The sequence below is a fragment of the Mastomys coucha genome, unplaced genomic scaffold (assembly GCF_008632895.1).
Source record: "Mastomys coucha isolate ucsf_1 unplaced genomic scaffold, UCSF_Mcou_1 pScaffold16, whole genome shotgun sequence".
Classification (NCBI taxonomy): domain Eukaryota; kingdom Metazoa; phylum Chordata; class Mammalia; order Rodentia; family Muridae; genus Mastomys; species Mastomys coucha.
Window position 1 is genome coordinate 37,808,516 of NW_022196898.1, and position 18,764 is coordinate 37,827,279.

Below are 18,764 nucleotides of genomic sequence, written 5' to 3' on the forward strand. Positions count from 1 at the left end.
CGGTTGCTTTTATATAAAGACCTCTACCTCCCAGCGGTTGCTTTTATATAAAGACCTCTACCTCCCAGAAGAAATGAACTGGTGCCCTGCCTCTAATCCCAACAACAATTTTGATGAGAATGTTGGTATGTTCTAGAAGTTAATTCCTTTCTTTTCTCTTCTTTTGCATTTTTGAGACAGGGTTTCTCGCTGTAGCCCTGGCTGCCTCTGTCCCAGCTGCTGAGATGGAAGTGGTGTGCCACCACTGCCCAGTTTCCTTTCTAATAGTATTCCTTCATCAGACATACAACTTGCTTGCTGCTAAGCCCGATGCCCTGAATGTGATTTCTAGAATGACAAGGTGGAGAGAACCAATTCCCCAAACTGTCCTCACACCCAAACATGAGGTGGGTCAAGTGCTACCACCTCTGACAATAAAAAATCAAATAAACATATTGAGAAAAATGCTTCATGTCTAGGACCAGGTGTGGTGGTAGATACCTATTATACCACTAAGCACTAAGGAGGCTGAGACAGGAGGATTGCTATAAATTGGAGGCTAGCCAAGAAAACATAGTGGTACCCTTACCCACAACAACACCAATCACCCAAACAAAAACAAAATTCAAAAACACCACCCCAAACAACCCCACCTCCCAATAAAAAATGAGAGCAACAACACAAAGAAAATTTGGGAACCGAGAGTGCAGGTGGTAAAGGCTCTTTGTAAGTATGAGAACCAGAGTTTAAGTTCCAACACTCATAAAAACTATCTGGGCATAGGAGTGTGCTTGCAGCCCAAGCAGCAGAGTGGCAGAAGGTAGACAGATGTCTGAGGCTCTGTCACCAGCCAGTGGCTTACTAGCAAGAGCCAGGCTTCAGGCCTTGTTGAAAAGGAAAGGGGGAGGTGGGATTGGAAAGATGCTCTGTAATTAAGAGCGGCTGGCTGTTCTTCCAGAGGCACCAGGTTCAATCCTCAGCACCTAGGTGGCTGCTCACAACTGTCTATCAGAGGATCCTGCACCCATGCCTAGATTCTTCTGGCACTGAAAACATGGGATACATAATCAAAGACAAAACACCCATATTAAAACAAAAAAACAAAAAACAAAAAACCAACCAACCAAACAAACAAAAAACCCCCAGTAAAACATGGATGCCTTTTGACTGCACTCTGATGTCAGGTTTCTATACATATGTCCATATGTATACCTGTACATACTACATACATAATACAATTTATTTAGAAAATCATTCCTTTCCCCCTCTTGTTCTTTTTTTTTTGAGACAGGGTTTCTCTGTATAGCCCTGGCTGTCCTGGAACTCACTCTATAGACCAGGCTGGCCTCGAACTCAGAAATCCACCTGCCTCTGCCTCCCAAGTGCTGGGATTAAAGGCGTGCACCACTACTGCCTGGCTGGATTTGGATCTCATACTGTATGTAGCCCAGGCTGGCCCATTATTCACCATGCAGTCCAAACTGGTCCCAAACTGGACCCAAACTTGAAGCAATCCTTCCACTGCTGCCTCTTTATAATATTTCTTTTATAAAAAAATATTTATTTATTTATTATATTTATATGAGTACACTGTAGCTGTCTTCAGACACACCAGAACAAGGCATCTGATCTCATTACAGATGGTTGTGAGGCACCATATGGTTGCTGGGAATTGAACTCAGGACCTCTGGAAAAGCAGTCAGTGCCCTTAACCGCTGAGCCATCTCTCCAGCCCTCCACTGCTGCCTCTCAAGCACTGGACTGTAGGTATGTGTGCACACACCTACCTTCAATTCACTTAGAATAGTTCTCTGAATGCCAAGACTTCTGGAAACTTGCTCAGCAACTCAAGGAAAAAGGTACTGATTATAAAAGAATACTTTCCTGGCCTGAAGAGGACTTGAGTGGCTAACAAAAAATAAATTCTAACTGTGGTGTTTACGAATTCTTAGGTGATTTCTGATTTTCAGAAATGTCAAAGCCTTTACACCTCCCATTACCTTTTCCCCACCACCTGCACACTGTACTTTGGGCGCCCCTGTTGTGTTTCTGTTGGAGTACCTGCATCATGTACCGAGGAGGCAGGCCATGAGGAAACACTGTCTTCAGATCCTGGAGGGGGATGCTATAGTGCTGACCCTCATGCTGCTCCCCATGCTTAGCCTGGAAACACACACAAGCAGGAACAAGCGGTCACAAGTGATCCAGACTTTGAAAAGAAGCTAGTTGGGCATGCTTATTTATATATTGCCTATTATCCCAGTGTGCAAAAGCTGAAGCAGAAGAATTATCTTGAATTACAGGCCAGCCTAGGCTATGAAGATTTTGCATCAAAAAACCAACCAAACAAAATAAAAATCATATTAAGTCTAAAGACCTACGGCTAACCACCACCACCACCACCACCGAGCAGACACTGCCGGCAGAGGCCACAGCTTGGGCAAACAGTTACATCTGCTAGCAGGGAAAGCATTCCTTTTTGTGATATGGTCTTGCTGTGTAGTTCAGGCTGGCTTGGAACTTCTGTCAGTCTTCCTGCTGAGATTACACGTGTGCTACTAGGCCAGGTTTTCCATTTAAAACACTGGGTGTTGGGATAACAAGATGGTTCTCATGAGTAAACAAACCTTTTGCCAACCTTGACAACCTGAATTCAAAACACAGGACCAACATGATAGAAGGAGATAGATTTCCAAAACTTGTCCTTTGATCTCCACATAACAGGTGGAAATCCACAACAAATACATATCTAATAAGGTGCTGGTGGCCCCAAATCCAGGATACTACATAAAGTTAGTGGCTTGATGAAAATTAGTTGTTTAGCAATAACTGCTGATGGGGACAAATAGTTTTTTTTTTTTTTTTTTTTTTTTTTTGAGGGGGGAGGTTCAAGACAGGGTTTCTCTGTATAGCCCTGTCTGCCCTAGAATTCACTCTGTAGACCAGGCTGGCCTTGACCCCAGAAATCTGCCTGCCTCTGCCTCCCAAGTGCTGGGATTAAAGGCGTGTGCTGCCACTGCTTAGCTGACAAATAGCTTTTGCCACCTGGATTCTTTTACGCTATGAAGAAGAGATGCTCCAGTTATGTGGCAAGATCTGCATGATGCTACTTCCCAGAGGACTTGAAAATAGCACTGAATGACACTTCAGTGACTTGATTAATTTATTTCATTTTGCATTTGTGAGAATAGGTAAATGCTAAGGATAAAAGTTAAACATGCCTGTATGAAATTATGTTTTGGTGGAGAGTATCTTTTTACATTTCTACACAGCTATAGCCACGGCTACATTAGGATGGAAAGAATGAGTTTGGGACGGCATGGAAAAAAGGCTGATGAAGCCCTTCTTTCATATTAAAGAAGCAACTGATTTTAATTCTAGGAGATGTCACCAGCACTGGGCATCGGAGAGCAGTACCCAGACTGTCAGGGTTTAAACTCAAAGGAGGAGCAGTCCTGCTGACAAGACACCAGGAAAGTCGCTTAGAAAGGAAGAATGTGGTGTCACACTTTTGACTATTAGAAAGCAGTGTTGGGATTAAAAGCATGCACCACCACTCCTGACAAATCTGGATACTCGTCAAGGGTTATCCCACAAGCTTATCATTCCTTGGCCCCAGATGTTTGTTTACAGCAGCACTGAAGAACCTAGAACCATGAAGGGTGCTCTTAAACCAGAAGTCTAAAATAAGTACCAAGTACTCATTTGAGGAAATCTTGGCCCCAACTAAAAAATGTAATTCCGGAGAATCTTTTCTCAGAAGGAATTGAATTTAGCCAATTTGTTTGTTTTGAAAAGGAGTCAATCTACAAAGCCCTGTGGGACTCACTGTGTAGAACAGGTTGGCCTTGAACTCAGGGATGCATCTGCTTCTGCTGGGATGAAAGGGATGTACCATACTCAGCTTAATTTTAACCAATTTTTAATTCAGCAAGATTCTTGGCACTAGGTGTATTCATTATTAAGATCACAACAGAAGGGAGTTGGATTAACTTTGAACTTTATATTTTTATAGCACTACAGAGAAACAACGGAAGATCTGTGTTAGAATGCCAGCCCAGGTGTCTCACCTACCTGAGCATATGTATGGTGCAGGATATTTGATCACACTGTGAATCCCAAGATTGTGTTAATTAATGGAAAAACCTGGTTTTAGTTGTAGTATAGCTCAGCCTTAGCACACAACTTTAATCTAAGAGCTTTCTGCTTGAATATTATAAACATGATTAAATGAAGTCAACCACAGGTCAAGAGGTGGAGCAAGCAACTAGTTGACAGGGAGGGAACACAGGATTACTAAGGGAAAAAACCATACAGAATAAGAGGGAATCAGGAGGATGGCTAGAGAGATACCACAGGAAGTAGAAGGGAGGGACATTTGGCTTGAAAGAGATTTTTTTTTGAGACAGCACGAGAGAGAGGCATTGCTTCTGGTATGTTAGCTGAAGAGGAAGGTCAGCTGGGTTCTTTCTCTGCCTCTCTGAGCTAGCAGGCTTTCACCTAAGCATCTGGCTCCTAAGACTTCATAGGTAAAATCAAACATTGAGATTTGTTAAAAACAACATATGCAAGCCAGTATCCTGACATGTAAAAGGAGTATATGGCAACAGAAATTACAATCTCTGAAACCCACTCACATCAGCAACTTACCGGGTCACTGTCACTGGTGCGGGAAACAACTCTGGGATGCTCAGATGGAACCTGACTGTTCTGAGTCGCTTGGCCACTCCCGTGCAAAAAACACCGCGGGTCCAACTACAAAAAGAAAATGTTTTATTTAGTGTTCTGGAATCATCTGGTTTTTCAATGCTTGCTGAAACACTGAAGATTCAAGCTATGTCTCTAAGGGAATCATGACACTAAAATATGTTTTAGTTCTATATAGAATGGATCTTTACTAATAATTCACTAAATTCAGTCACATCATTTATCCTCTGAATCTGTTTTAGCACGGATACTGTTATGCCAGGGCTCTGTCTTACAATGGAAACCAATCTGTCAGCGCAGCCACTGCTAAGCTAACTTTTTTTGAGCCTTGGTCTGACTACAAAGGCCAGACTGGCCTCCCGCTATGGCACTCTTGTCTCCACTTCCCAAGCACTGATACTAACATATCAGCTGAATCTTCTCTCCCAGCCATACTTGTGTTTTTCTGAGCTAGGGTCATGGTTAGTTGCCCAGGCTGGCCTTGAATTCTGGGCTCAGTGAGTCTCCTATCTCTACCTTTGAGTTCTGGGAACACAGGGCAGGTGGACCCGGGTGCAGCTTAGAAGATGTGTCTAATCCACATTCCACGATTATGCAGGATTCCTAATAGCACAGGAGCCTCCACTATGAGGGTTATTGCAATGTGCTTCAGCGTGGATGGTTATAAATGGTTGCTTCCTGCTCACAGGATGGATATGTCTGGCCTCGAACTCAGAGGTCTGGCTGCCTCTGCCTCCAGAGTGCTGGGAGTAAAGGAGACAGTTATAAACACCCTTTATGTACCCTTCCCTCATTCCTGACATTCTGTCAGGGTTGAAGATCCAGTTGCTTCTCCTCATTAGTGCTGGTGTACCATGCCTGGCCTTGCTAGCTATGATCAGCACACCAAGAATCTTTCATTAGCAGGGCAGAGGTGGCTCACATCTTTAATCCCAGCACTTCGGAGGCAGAGGCTGGCAGATTTCTGAGTTCAAGGACAGCCTGGACTACAGAGTGAGTTCCAGGACAGCCAGGTCTACAAAGAGAAACCCTGTCTTGAAAAACAAAAAACAAAAAACAATAACAACAAAAAGAATCTTTCATTAGTGACATATAATGAGGGAGTATGTAAAGTGTCCAGCTAAGTGAAAACTAGTTAACTATTCTCAGAAACTTCTGGAATTGGGGTGGGAGATACAGATGGCATTTCAGGAGATAAATATGAGAAAAATACTAAGAAAATTTCTGAAATTAGCAGAGCACAAGGGCGCATGTCTATAATACTAGCACTCTGTGGGATCAGGGGTCTAAGTCCAAGCTTGGTCTCTATGAGATGCTTCCTAAAGGAAAAACTCCCTCAAGTGAGCTTAAAGACAGCAAGCCTTCCACAGATGTGAAATGATTCCAGTTACCGGTTTAGGGTATGAACTCAAGAGAAACAGGAAAGAGAGCTGAGAACAAGGAGAGCTCAGTAGGAAGACAGTGACCTCCAGGGCGCACCGCTCTCCAGATGTGACCCAAGAGTGGAGAGCTGACACAAACCCTTTCTGTCCCAAATAGGTTTTAGTCTACATGTTTAATCAGAATATGAGAAACCCTAACTAACACAATATCCAAGACTGACTCTAACATCTCTATTCTTTCCATTTTTAGACAGGGACTTACTCCTAGCTGGCCTAGAACTCACTGTACAGACCAGGCTAGCCTTGAATTCACAGAAATCCACCTGTCTCTACCCCAACATAAAATGTTTAAAAAATACATTTATTTGTGCTTGTTTGAATGGATGTGCACATGCCAATGCCTACATGTGGAAATCAAAGAACTACCAGGGAAAGGTCCTGTCTCTATCCATCTTGTAGGTCCTAAGGACAATAGGGAAGGTCCTCCCCTCTTTCTATCATATCATGGGTTCCAAGGACAATAGGAAGGTCCTCCCTCTATCATCTTGTGGGTCCCAGAGATAGAACTCAGGTTACTTGGCACCGCATTCTTTAACCCTATGAGCCACCTTGCCAACCCTTTTTTTCACATCTTACATTAACTTTTTTATATTTCTTTATACATTAATGCTATGTGTGGTATGAATGCACAGTATGTGTGGGGGCAGCAGAGGACAACCTGTGGAAATTAGTCTTTCTTTCTTTCCATCACGAGAACCAGGGACAGAATCTAGGTGGTGAGTCTTGGCAACAAGGATCTTCACTGCTTGGCCATTTGCCAGCCCCTTTGAGAACTTCCTTAGTGTGTGTGTCTGGGAGCACACTAGCATGCCTGTGCACACACGGCCAGAAGACAGTGCTGGGCCACTAAGGTGCTGGCTCCCTGGACCTAGGGTTGGTTGGTTGGGTGGGGACATCCATACTTTTCTCTACCCACCTGGAAGCTGGCAGTTGCAGTGATTCTCCTCTCTCATAGATGGAACTGTAGTTGCACGTGAGATCCTAGCTTATAATGTGGGTGCTGAGATCCGAATGTGGCCCTGATGCTTGTGTAGCAGCTGCTCTTAGCCACCAAGCCATCTCTCTCAGTCCTTCATATTACTGTGTGCTTTGTGTTCATATGTACTTGTGTGTGTGTGTGTAGGCTCAAGGATCCTCACAAGTACACACCAAATCTAAAATATTAGTGGCAGATTTTAACATAAACCAACAGTGCAAAAAATAGGTTGCCATAATTTTTTTTGTTTTGTTTTTTGAGTATAATTTTTAGAATATAAGTCAAATTTACAGCAGAGGCAGGTTTATCTCCAAAGCAAAGTCAAATATTCCTCTAACCTACTGCCAGGGGATTACTTCTGGCTACAGAGCCAGGAGTGGAAATACTGTCAGTTGTTGAAAATGAAAACCAGCTGTGGCAGCCTAGATTACAGAACAGCCTGTCTCAAGCAAGAGGAACAAAGGATAAAGAGGAGAGGGAGCTGGAGAGATGGCCTAGCTCTTCCAGAAGATCCAGGTTCAGCCCTGCACCCATGTGCAGCTCACAACTGTCTGTAATTACAGTTCAAAGGGCTCCAACACACTCTTTTGGCCTGTGCAGGCATCAGGAACACATGTATATACAGGCACCCAGGAAGGCAAAACACCCATACAGATTAAAAACAAAATAAAATACAGGGAGGGAAGAAGGAAGGAAGCAGCTGCCGTTCCCACAATATCTGAAGACATCCACTGATAGCTGGGGATGACTTCCATCTCTTTATCTAGCTCCTGTGCCTGCCAGCAAAGCCTTTTGAAAACACAGGACCAGGAAAGCCAAAATGCTAAACACACAGAAGATAAATGAAGAGCTGTTCTCTCAGGACAGCACCTGAGTATCACACCCGAGTACTAGGGAGCAGGTGCCTGTCTCTTTCCATCTACCATCGTCCTTGTTGTTTTGAGACAAAATCTCACTATTTAGCCCTGTCTGTCCTGGCACTTGTTATATATATCAGGTTGGCCTTAAAATTTCAAAGGCCCTGCCTCAGCACTTCAAATACCTGGATTACAGGTATGTGCCACCACATCTGCCACATCTCTGGGATGTCTCAGGAGTAAAGGTGTTTATATACACTTGGTGAACTTAGTTACCATGAAGCCACACAAAAGCAGAACTAATTTCCACAAGTGCATTCCTCCATATACATCTTACTCAGAAATAATAAAATTTTTTAAAAGTAGGAAAACTAGGGGTTGTTGTTGAGAGCACTGGCTCAGTTTTCAGAAGACCCTGGTTTACTCTTAGTACCCACATGGCAGCTCACAACAATGAGTAACTCCAGCCCCAATTATCTATGCCCTCTTCAGGCCTCCACTGGCAACAGGAATGCACTTGGTGCACAAATAAAGACCTGCAGGCAACAACCACACATATAAATAAAATTAACTAAAAATATTCAATGTCCACAAGGTGGTGCTATTTCCACAGTACTCTGATGAATTTAGGTTTTTTTTTTTTTCTTTCTTCTTCAGTAAATAAAACACTAACAAAATGGATTCCTTACGTCTTAAAGTGTTATAAATGGAACTAACCAGCTAGTCTCACTTCTAGGATAAACAATTCTCCGTACAATTCCTTCAGGTTAGTTCCAGAGTGAATATACTGCAGTTCCTTAAAACATTACGCATGAGCCAAAAAGGGTCATCCTGAGCCAAACTAAAAACATATACATTAATAAAGTATACATTTTAGCTTTATGTGAATGGGTATTTTGCCTGCATGTGAGGTTGTGTACCACAAGTGTGCCTACTGGTACCCTCAGAGGCCAACATGGGTTTGGAGTTACAGATGGTTGTGAGCCACCAAGTCAATGCTGGGGATCAGTCATAGATCATCTGAGAGAGGAGCCAGTGCTCTACCACTGAGCCAACTCTATAACTATACACCCTTTCTTGAGACAAGGTCTCACTATGTAACCCTGGTTGACCTGGAACTCACTATGTAAAACAAACTGGTCTTAAATTCAGGGATTTGCTGTCTCTGCCTGCTGAGATTAAGGCACGAACCATCACACCTGGCCTTTATTTTTATATGTATCAGTTTTATGCCTGTGTGTATGGAAGAGGCCAGAAGAGGGCACTGGATCCTCAGGAACTAAAGTTATAGGTGGTTATGAGCCCTTGTGGGCACTAGAAACCAAACTTAGGTCATCTGTAGAAGGGCAAGTGCTCCTAGCCACCAAGCCAACTTTCTTTCCCCAGTATTGGCTTTTATTTCTTTTGTAATTTTTTTGTTTTGCTATGATTCACTAAAATGGAGAGAGGCTTTTTACAAATCTCAGAGTACGAGTTGGCAAAGGTAAAAGGAAAAGAAAAAGACCAAATCCCTCCTGCCAATCCCAAACTGTACAATAGAAATGTTCCACTTGTAAGAACTCTTGTTGTAATCATATGATCTATTGCAAGTTGCCCTTTCTTCTTCAGCTCTTAGCCTCCAGACTGAGGTCTATAGGGTTTCCAGTTCACAGCAAACCTGGGCTTGGTGATGAACATAGGTGCTGCCTTAGTACCACACAGTCAGAGTGGTCACTTTACTCATGACCTTTGACCGTGTGCCTCTGGAGAACACGGACGCCATATGTATATTAGTTGCGCCACAGGCTTTGACATCTACCACCTAGCATCTATGTAAGGCTTTACAACTTCATGGCCTGCTTTCATAGTCAGTTACTTAACCATTCTAAGCCTTAGTTTCTGCAACTTTAAAGCAAGGATAGTGCACTGTCATGAGGAGCAAAAGAAATAAAGCAAGCTGGGAGTGGTGGTGTGTCCCTATAGTCCCACCACTTGAGAGACAAAGGCAGATGGATTTCTTTTGAGTTCTAGGCCAGCTGGGGCTACAGTGAGATTCTTTTTAAAAAAAACAAATATGAAGAAACGAAACCACAACTAATATTTGGTAAATAATTAAGAAGACTAAAACAAGCCAGTTGTATAACACCTGTACTGGGTAGTTTTGTGTGTCAACTTGACACAGGCTGGAGTTATCACAGAAGGGAGCTTCAGTTGGGGAAGTGCCTCCATGAAGTCCAGCTGTGGGGCATTTTCTCAATTAGTGATCAAAGGGGTAGGGCCCCTTGTGGGTGGTGCCATCCCTGGGCTGGAGATCTTGGGCTCTATAAGAGAGCAGGCTGAGCAAGCCAGGAGAAGCAAGCCAGTAAGGAACATCTCTCTCCATGGCCTCTGCATCAGCTCCTGCTTCCTGACCTGCTTGAGTTCCAGTCCTGACTTCCTTGGAGATATACAGCAATATGGAAGTAAGCCGAATAAACCCTTTCCTCCCCAACTTGCTTCTTGGTCGTGGTGTTTGTGCAGGAATAGAAACCCTGATTAAGACAACACCTTTGCCCATTTTTTTTTATATAGCTCTGGCCAGCCTTGATCCTTGTTCTCGATTATGACACCATGCCCAATTCAGTATGATCTTATTCTCTCTCTCTCTCTCTCTCTCTCTCTCTCTCTCTCTTTCTCTCTCTCTCTCTTTGGTTTTTTGAACAGGGTTTCTCTGTATAGTCCTGGCTGTCCTGGAACTCACTGTGTAGACCAGGGTGGCCTCGAACTCAGAAATCCGCCTGTCTCTGCCTCCCAAGTGCTGGGATTATAGGCGTGCGCCACCACAGCCCGGCGATCTTATTCTTTATGTGTATAGGTCTGCCTCATTGTATGTGCAAGTGTGTGCTGGTTGTGTGGAGACCAGAAAAAACTGCCAGATTCCCCTAGACCTGAGTTACAAGTGTCTGTGGAAGGCTCTGCTTGTTCTGTGGATGCTGGGGATTCCAATTCTGGTCCTTCGATTTGTTTGGCATGCATGCTTAACTTATGTGTCGTCTCTCTAGCCTCTTACATTCTTGGGTGTGGGGGTGAGGATGGTGTGGTGTGAGAGCCGTGGGTAGAGGTTCATGGACTCCAGGCTAGATTCAAATGTGCTGTCTAGCTGAAGATGAGCTTGAGTTTCTGATCCTCCTGTCTCTATCTCCAAAGTCTGTGCTACTGATTAGTACTGCTGCTGCCATTTACCTGGCACTGGTAATCTAACCAGGATTTCCCGAGTTCAGTCAAGTATTTTATGGAGTTATATCTTTGGCCCAGATGCAGGTCTTACCTTGTCCTCCCTCCTTTGTGTGTCATGTAAGTACGTGTTCATGTATGCACATGTGGTGGCTGCTAGAGGCTGATGTCCAGTGTGTCCTTTGACTGCTCTCTGCCTTACTCATTTACGTAAGGGTGTTTTCAGCTTACCAATGTGGCTAGGCTAGCCAGCTAATGAACGTCAGTGGTCTACTTATATCTAGCCTCCCAGTTCTGGGGTTACATCCCATGCCAGCTTTCACTAGAGTGCTGCACAGGCCCTCACACCTGAGTGGCATCACCTCCTTACTAACTAGCCACCTCCCCACCTTCCTCAGACAGTCCATCCTCTATACGATTTTACTCCCTTATCAAAAGTAGCATGTTGCCAGGCAGCGGTGGCACACGCCTTTAACCCCAGCACTTGGGAGGCAGAGACAGGTGGATTTATGAGTTAGAGGCCAGCCTGGTTTACAGAGTGAGTTCCGGGACAGCCAGGGCTACACAGAGAAACCCTGTCTCGAAAACAAAACAAAACAAAACAAAAAACAACGTAGCACGTCTAAATAGCCAGCTAGGTCAAATTTACCAATTTGTAAAAATGTGAACTCCTCCTCACACATTACATCAGGTACACTATTTCTGCCTGTGGCTTAGGCAGACTCTCACTTGGCAGGCCAAGCTGGCCTTAAATTCCCAATACTCTTGCCTTACCCTTCCAAGAATTTTACCTGAAAGTGAAGCATGTGAGCAGTCTGTGAGAACTCACCTTCTGGACCCTGGAGAAAAGCCTTGTTAGTCCTGTCAGCATGGTCTTTGCTCTCTTAAAAAAAGACAGAGAAAAAAGGGTAAGCCTTTTTTAATAAAAACATATGTAATATAAAGTTCTGATATTGTCGAGATATATGAAAATCATCTATGCATCAACAAACTGGGCAAAAGACAAGAAAAACCATTTCACTTAGGAAACATTATGGCAGTAAGTTTAATCTCATCACAAGTCATGAAAATGAAATTAAAGCCTCCTTAATGAGACGCTAACGAAGAAGACCCACAACAGCTGTACTGTTGGAAAATCAATCTTTACAAAGTTGAAGATGCATGGATGCCCAGCTATTCTATTCCTTCACATTTACTCTAGAAAATTATTTACACACCAGGCAGTGGTCGCGCATACCTTTAATCCCAGCACTTGGGAGGCAGAGGCAGGGGGATTTCTGAGTTTGAGGCCAGCCTGGTTTACACAGTGAGTTCCAAGACAGCCAGGGCTACACAGAGAAACTCTGCCTTGGGGGGGGGGGGGACCCAAAAAACCCAAACCAAAAACAAAACTACATACGCATATACATTGGAAAATATAAGAATGTTTATAGCAGAGGAGTGTGAATCATTTGAAAATTGTAAAAACAAACAAATCTAAAGTAAAACATCCACTGATCCATAGAAATAGCAGGAAAGGAACTGTAATAAATGGATCAATGTCAAAAATATATACTGGCCAGGAAAGGCATCTTTAATCCCAGTACTTCAGAAGCAGAGGCAAGTGGATCTCTCTGAGTTCAAGGCCAGCCTGATCTAAAAAATGAAGTGAGTTCCAGGGCAACTAGGGCCACACAGAGAAACCCTGTCTCAAACAAACAAAAATTGTTACTGAGTGAAAATTATTATGTCTCCTGTTAAATAAACTAAATTTCAAAACCATGCACCGAGTAGGTGGATGCAGGAAGATCAGAATTTCAAGGCCATTTTCAGCTATATTTTAAGGCCAGCCTGGAATAAATAACATCCTGCCCGAGAAAACAAAACACAAGCAACCTCTGAAACATCACTCACTGTTTGAAGGACACGCACAGATGGCAAAACTGGAAAGGCAAACAAATGCTAAGAATAAGTGACACTTAGGGGAGCATTGGAAACTGGTAATCCCAACATTAGCTAAAAGGTTCATGAGTATTTATCTTATTATTTTTTTTAAATTTATTTTATTTATGTGAGTACAGTGTAGCTGTCTTCAGACACACCAGAAGAGGGCGTCAGATCTCATAACAGATGGTTGTGAGCCACCATGTGGTTGCTGGGATTTGAACTCAGGGCCTTTGGAAGAGCAGCCAGTGCTCTTAACCGCTGAGCCATCTCTCCAGCCCGAGTATCTTATTATTACTTTGGTTTGTTTGTTTGGTTTAGTTTTTTGAGACAGTTTCTCTGTGTAGCCCTGGCTGTCCTGGAACTCACTCTGTAGACCAAGCTGGCCTCGAACTCAGAAATCTGCCTGCCTCTGCCTCCCAAGTGCTGGGATTAAAGGCGTGTGCCACCACAGCCCAGTCATAAATTGTTTTTTTTAATAAAAGATTTAATTTTCATTTTATGTCTATGAGTGTTCTGTCTGCACGTCTGTAACGGCACTTGCATGTATATCTGTCTCCCACTCCTCAAACCCGGGCAGTTGTTGAGACACCACACTGGTGCTGGTAACTGAGCAAAGGTCCTCTATAAAAGTACTAAGTGCTCGTATCCACTGAGCCCTTTCCAGTCCAAAATAAATACATTGTAGAAAAAGTCAAAGAGTCACAAACTCCTTTGAATCCCATAGTATTTTAGTCACCATTTACTTTTTAATAAAGAAACCAGACACTCACGAAACATGAGAAGTACTTCCACATGCTCATCTATCCATTATACAGAGAACAAGACTGTAGGGTCTCTACTGCTTCCCCCCAACCCCTTTTGAGACAGAGTCTCTATGTAACCTTAGCTGTCTTGAACTCATGATATGGACCAGCCTGGCCTAGAGCACACAGATCCTTCTGCCTCTGACACCTAAATGCTGGGAGGAAAGTTGTGAGCCAGCAGCTTCCCTTTCACCTGCAGGGATCCAGGGCTCTTTTGCTCTGCAGTAAACCACAGCCCTAAACCATCATTTCCCAACATGCTTGTTGACTACTTACTTAGGGTTAAGGCCGACGCAATGGGAGAAATAATGCAGTCATTAATTTCATGATTAACTTTGAAATACATATTAAAACTCTTAGGGAAACCTGTAATAAAGACCTGTATTTTGGGCTGGTGAGATGGCTCAGAGGGTAAGAGTACCGACTGCTCTTCTAAAGGTTCTGAGTTCAAATCCCAGCAACCACATGGTGGCTCACAGCCACCTGTAATGAGATCTGACTCCTAGTGTATCTGAAGACAGCTACAGTGTACTTATTTATAATAATAAATAAATCTTTGGGCCAGAGCAAGCAGGGAAAAAACAAAACAAGAAACCCTGTATTTTATTTTTCTACTTAGTTGTTTTGAGGCAGTCACATATAGCTCAGACTGGACTCAAACTTGCTATGTAGCCAAAGATGGCTCCTACCTCCCTGTGACAGGATGGTAGGTTTGTGCCACTAAGCCTGCTAAGAGACTTCACTTTAAACTAAACTCCAAATTTATTTAGTCTTGGAATCCTTTTACTGAAAAGGAGCATTGATAACACTGTTGTAGATTATAGTGGAGGAGGCTGCCATAGGGCATGGGTGTAGCTGAGGGTGTGGGTTCAAAGCTCTTGGCCACTGGCTAAATTAAGGTTCCATCTACTCTACTTACCTGTTTTACTTATCTCTCTTGGTCTTAGTTAAGCTGGGCCATAATAGCCCACACCTTTTATACCAGCCTTTGGGGGGCAGAAACAGATGGATCTCTGTGAGTTTGAGGGCAACCTGGTCTACAAAGTGAGTTCTAGGATAGTCTGGGCCACTGAGTGACACCCAATCTCAAAAAAGCAAACCAAACCAGAGCCAGGGAGTAGCTCAGCTCGTACAGTGCTTCTATAGCAAGAACAAACCTCTGGGCTTCAATTCCAGCATTTCATAAATTGGGTACAGAGGTGTCTACTGTAAACACATTGCATTAAAGGTGGAGGAGAAAGGACCAGAAGTCATCCATCCTCCACTGTATGGTAAGTTTGAGGCTAGCCTAAACTCTGTGAGACCCTGTTACCAAACCAAACCAAACCAAACTATACTAAATTACATTTTGTCTGGCTTTTATCTTAGTGGTGTTAGAGATCAACTCAGGGCCTGGTACACATTAGGTAAATGCTCTACTACTAAAAGACACCCATCTAGCTAGCCATCTAGCTCGCTCACTCGCTCTGCCTGCCTGCCTACCTACCTATCTGTAAAGTCTCATATAGACCGGTCCTAAACTCTCAGCAATCCTCCTGCTGCCCAAAGGCTGAGATTTCAAGTATGAGCCACAACACTTAGGTCCAAATTACATTTTCAATATCATTTAAAATACTTATTAAAAAAAAAAACAAACAGCTTTGGGCTGAAAAAAAAAAAAGGACTCAGTTAGCAAAGTGCTTGTCATGAAAATTTAATCCTTGGACATACAAAAAAGCCAGGCATGATGGTGGTAGTTACTTTATAATCCCAAGACTTGGTAATGTGGAGACAGGCAGGTCATTGGCTAACCAAATCCAGCTCACCTGAGTTCCAGGCAGGCAGCTGCTTCAGAAAACAACAACAACAACAACAATAACAACGACGACGACGACGACAGCCACAGGCCTGGCATAGTGGCACACACCTTCCAGCACCAGAGCTAGAGGTAGGGGGACTCTGAATTTAGCCTGGTCTACAGAATTCCAGGGATGCCAGGGCTACACAGAGAAACCCAAACAAACAAAACAGAAAAAGCTGGTAGGATGGCTCCTGAATAATGACATTTAAAGTTGACCTCTGGCCCCCCAAGCGTGTGCATGCACATGCACACAGCACAATCAAACATATTTTATGTTGCATTTTCTGCTTCTACGTCCCCAAGTTTGGATTCCTGGAGAAACACTGGGATTACAGAAAGAAAATTAATGTGCCTCACCACCACCCATTACCTGCACCCATGCAGGGACTCACAATCTTCTGTTATCCAACACCCTCTTCTGGCCTCTGGGAGCAACAAACACACACACACACACACACACACACACACACACACTGCACAGATGTACATGGAAGCAAAACACCCATACACACACAAAAAAAATTTTTACTATTGAGACAGTGTTGTATAGGGGAAAAGTTAGGTTACTAAGAGATAGGAAACTAAAGTCTAAAGATCAAGTTACAGATTTCTTTGAACTTCAAGCTTCACTTGGAAAGCAGTCTCCATGTGCTGTTGTAAGGGTTCAACAAGAACAGTACAGTAGTCCCTCAATGTTTTTCAGTCTCTTTCTCTCACTCCACCCCCCCCCAACCCCTGTTGTTCTGAGACAGTGTTTTATGGAACCCAGGCTAGTCAAGACTTTGCTGTACAGCTGTGGATGACCTTTAAGTTCCAATCCTCCTGCCTCCATGTCCTGTGTTGAGATTATAGCCTTGAGCTAGGCTAGTTCTAGTATTTAAGAATGTGACACTAATTTTAACATTTCCATTTACTTTGAGATAGACCATGTAAAGAAGTCAGACAGTCTGCACACAGGCAAGCACACAGCTATACAAGGTAGAACACAGCAAGCTACTAAAGAAAGATTAGTGTAAACCAAAGGTGGGCTCCATGAATCAGCTAGAAGGGCTTGGTTAGCAAAAGTAATTTCACAGCTAGGTAATTAAGGCTGAATTTTGCTGGGCAGTGGTGGCACACGTCTTTAATCCCAACACTTGGGAGGCAGAGGCAGGTGGATTTCTGAGTTCGAGGCCAGCCTGGCTACAGAGTGAGTTCCAGGACAGCTAGGACTACACAGAGAAACCTTGTCTGGAAAAACCAAAAAAAGGAGCTGATTTTCTCTTTAACTCCAAGAAGGAAACATGAAGACAATTCCTAATGCATACAGGTAATAGGTTGGGTTATCTGAAAGCCAGGTATGGGTTCATGCCTAAAAGCCAACCACTAAAGAGGCTAAGACAGGATGACTGGTAGAGTTCCAGGCAAGCTTGGGCCAAAGAGTGAGACTGCCAAAAAAAAAAAACACTCAAAAGACAATTTAACCTCTACTCCAAAAAAGACTGAATATTAATTTGATGGGTTTTGGAGATGAATGGACCATAGTAATGTTTCAATTTCCCCAGAATCACAAAGGTAAGAATTCACAGATAAGAAAGGAAACTTAAGTAGCTCATTCCTCTAAAATTCTTTTGCTTTTTGTGGGAGAATAAAAGTGAGTAGATCAAACTTTGGGGTTTTAACATCACATAGTTCTGAATTCACTCATCAGATGTCAACACAGAAACAAATATTAGCAGTCAATGAATGTCATAGGTCTGGTTTAACTAGTAATTTAGATGAATAGAACACAAACTACCAATTACACCTACAAGCCTTATCAACATCAACAGCACTGTAAATGATAACAATAATACTCCGCATTTTCCCCGTGCCCAGGAGCTAATTCTAGTTTACATATATGATCTCGTTATTTCATACTCCAACCCTGAAGGCATATTTTGGGGCTAGCTAATTTTTACGCCTAGCGTCCCATAAATAACTTAGAAAAATAATTTGAAGGCCTAAAATATCAAATCCAGAAATAAAATCTAAGTGCATGGTTTAATCCCCTCACACAATGGTTCTCAACCTGCGGGTGGCGACCTGGGAAGAGTTCTAGTGACCTTTTCACAGGGGTCCCATATCAGATATCCTGCATATCAAGATATTTACATTTCGATTCATAACAGTAGCAAAATTACAGTTATGAAGTAGCAACAAAACCAGTTTTATGGTTGGGAGTCACCATGTGTAACTATACTAAAGGGTCGTAGCTTTAGGAAGGCTGTGAACCATTGCTCTAACATCAGGCTGCCAGTTGAAAACCGAGTTCGCACAATCTTTGAGAAGTGCACAAGGATCCCACAAACATCAGAGAGGAAAGGTACCCTTTGGGACTTTAACTAGGTTAAACTACCTTAACATATAAACAGCCGTTCCACCCGTTCATCCTCCGGTCCCAGGTCTGCAGCCTGGGGTCTGGAGGATGCCCTCTTGGAGGGTCACCGGCACTGCTGCTGCCCTCACTCCCTTTGGCGGGGCAGTTCGAATACACGCTCCTTTCACTCTTTCAATCATCGCATTCCCCGTGTGGCTCAGTCCCCTTACCATGTGGCCACTACGAGTACTCTTGCTTCGGTGACCCGCACACCCCGCCAGCGGTTGGATCCGAGGCGCCAGTCCAGCAGCCGGGAAGCAAGCTTGGGTCGTGTGGCAGGAAGCTACCCAACGCGCAGTCGCCGCGGCTGCAACCACAGCCTAGCGGAGGGGCACCGCGCCACCCGCCCCGCGGCCGGAAGCGGGCAGCGAGCCTTGGCGTCGCGGTGGCCCGTCCCAGGAGGTCGGTGCCTAGGTACCTTCGCTCGCTACTCTAAAGATCCCCGTCCTGCTGTCAAGCCTCTTCCGCGCGGGCGGGCCCGCTTCTCCCCGACCCCGGCAGGCGCGCGCAATGGAACGTCCCGCGGGGGGGATTGTGGGAGGCGCACGCTCGAGGAGTGGGGGCGAAGGCGGCGGCGGCCGTGGCTGCCGTTGGTAGCCGTGGGGGCGGGGAAGGGAGGGAGGCGAGGCGAAGAGGAGGAGGAG

General features: G+C 44.0%; 2 protein-coding genes across 8 annotated transcripts in view; one reads left to right on the forward strand and one right to left on the reverse strand.

The window, feature by feature from the left end:
* Dap3 (death associated protein 3) overlaps positions 1-18,764 on the reverse strand; it is a 32,390-nt gene that overhangs the window by 12,841 nt on the left and 785 nt on the right. For 3 of the 7 annotated variants that reach the window (XR_004119641.1, XR_004119642.1, XM_031374439.1), the window contains exons 1-4: positions 18,291-18,735; positions 11,983-12,036; positions 4,630-4,734; positions 2,041-2,142 (exon numbers count right to left, since the gene is read on the reverse strand). Coding sequence is in view for 5 of the 7 variants with exons in the window: in XM_031374439.1 (XP_031230299.1) it covers positions 2,041-2,142; positions 4,630-4,734; positions 11,983-12,036; positions 18,291-18,293 (264 nt within the window). In the remaining 2 variants the exon portion in view is untranslated. Of the gene's footprint in view, positions 1-2,040; positions 2,143-4,629; positions 4,735-11,982; positions 12,037-18,290; positions 18,736-18,764 lie in introns of those variants that run through there. The other 4 variants (XM_031374440.1, XM_031374442.1, XM_031374443.1 and 1 more) reach the window with 3 other exon arrangements.
* Ash1l (ASH1 like histone lysine methyltransferase) overlaps positions 18,499-18,764 on the forward strand; it is a 126,688-nt gene continuing 126,422 nt past the window's right edge. The window contains exon 1 of the mRNA XM_031374437.1: positions 18,499-18,522. The gene's annotated coding sequence lies outside the window, so the exon portion shown is untranslated. The remainder of the gene's footprint in view (positions 18,523-18,764) is intronic.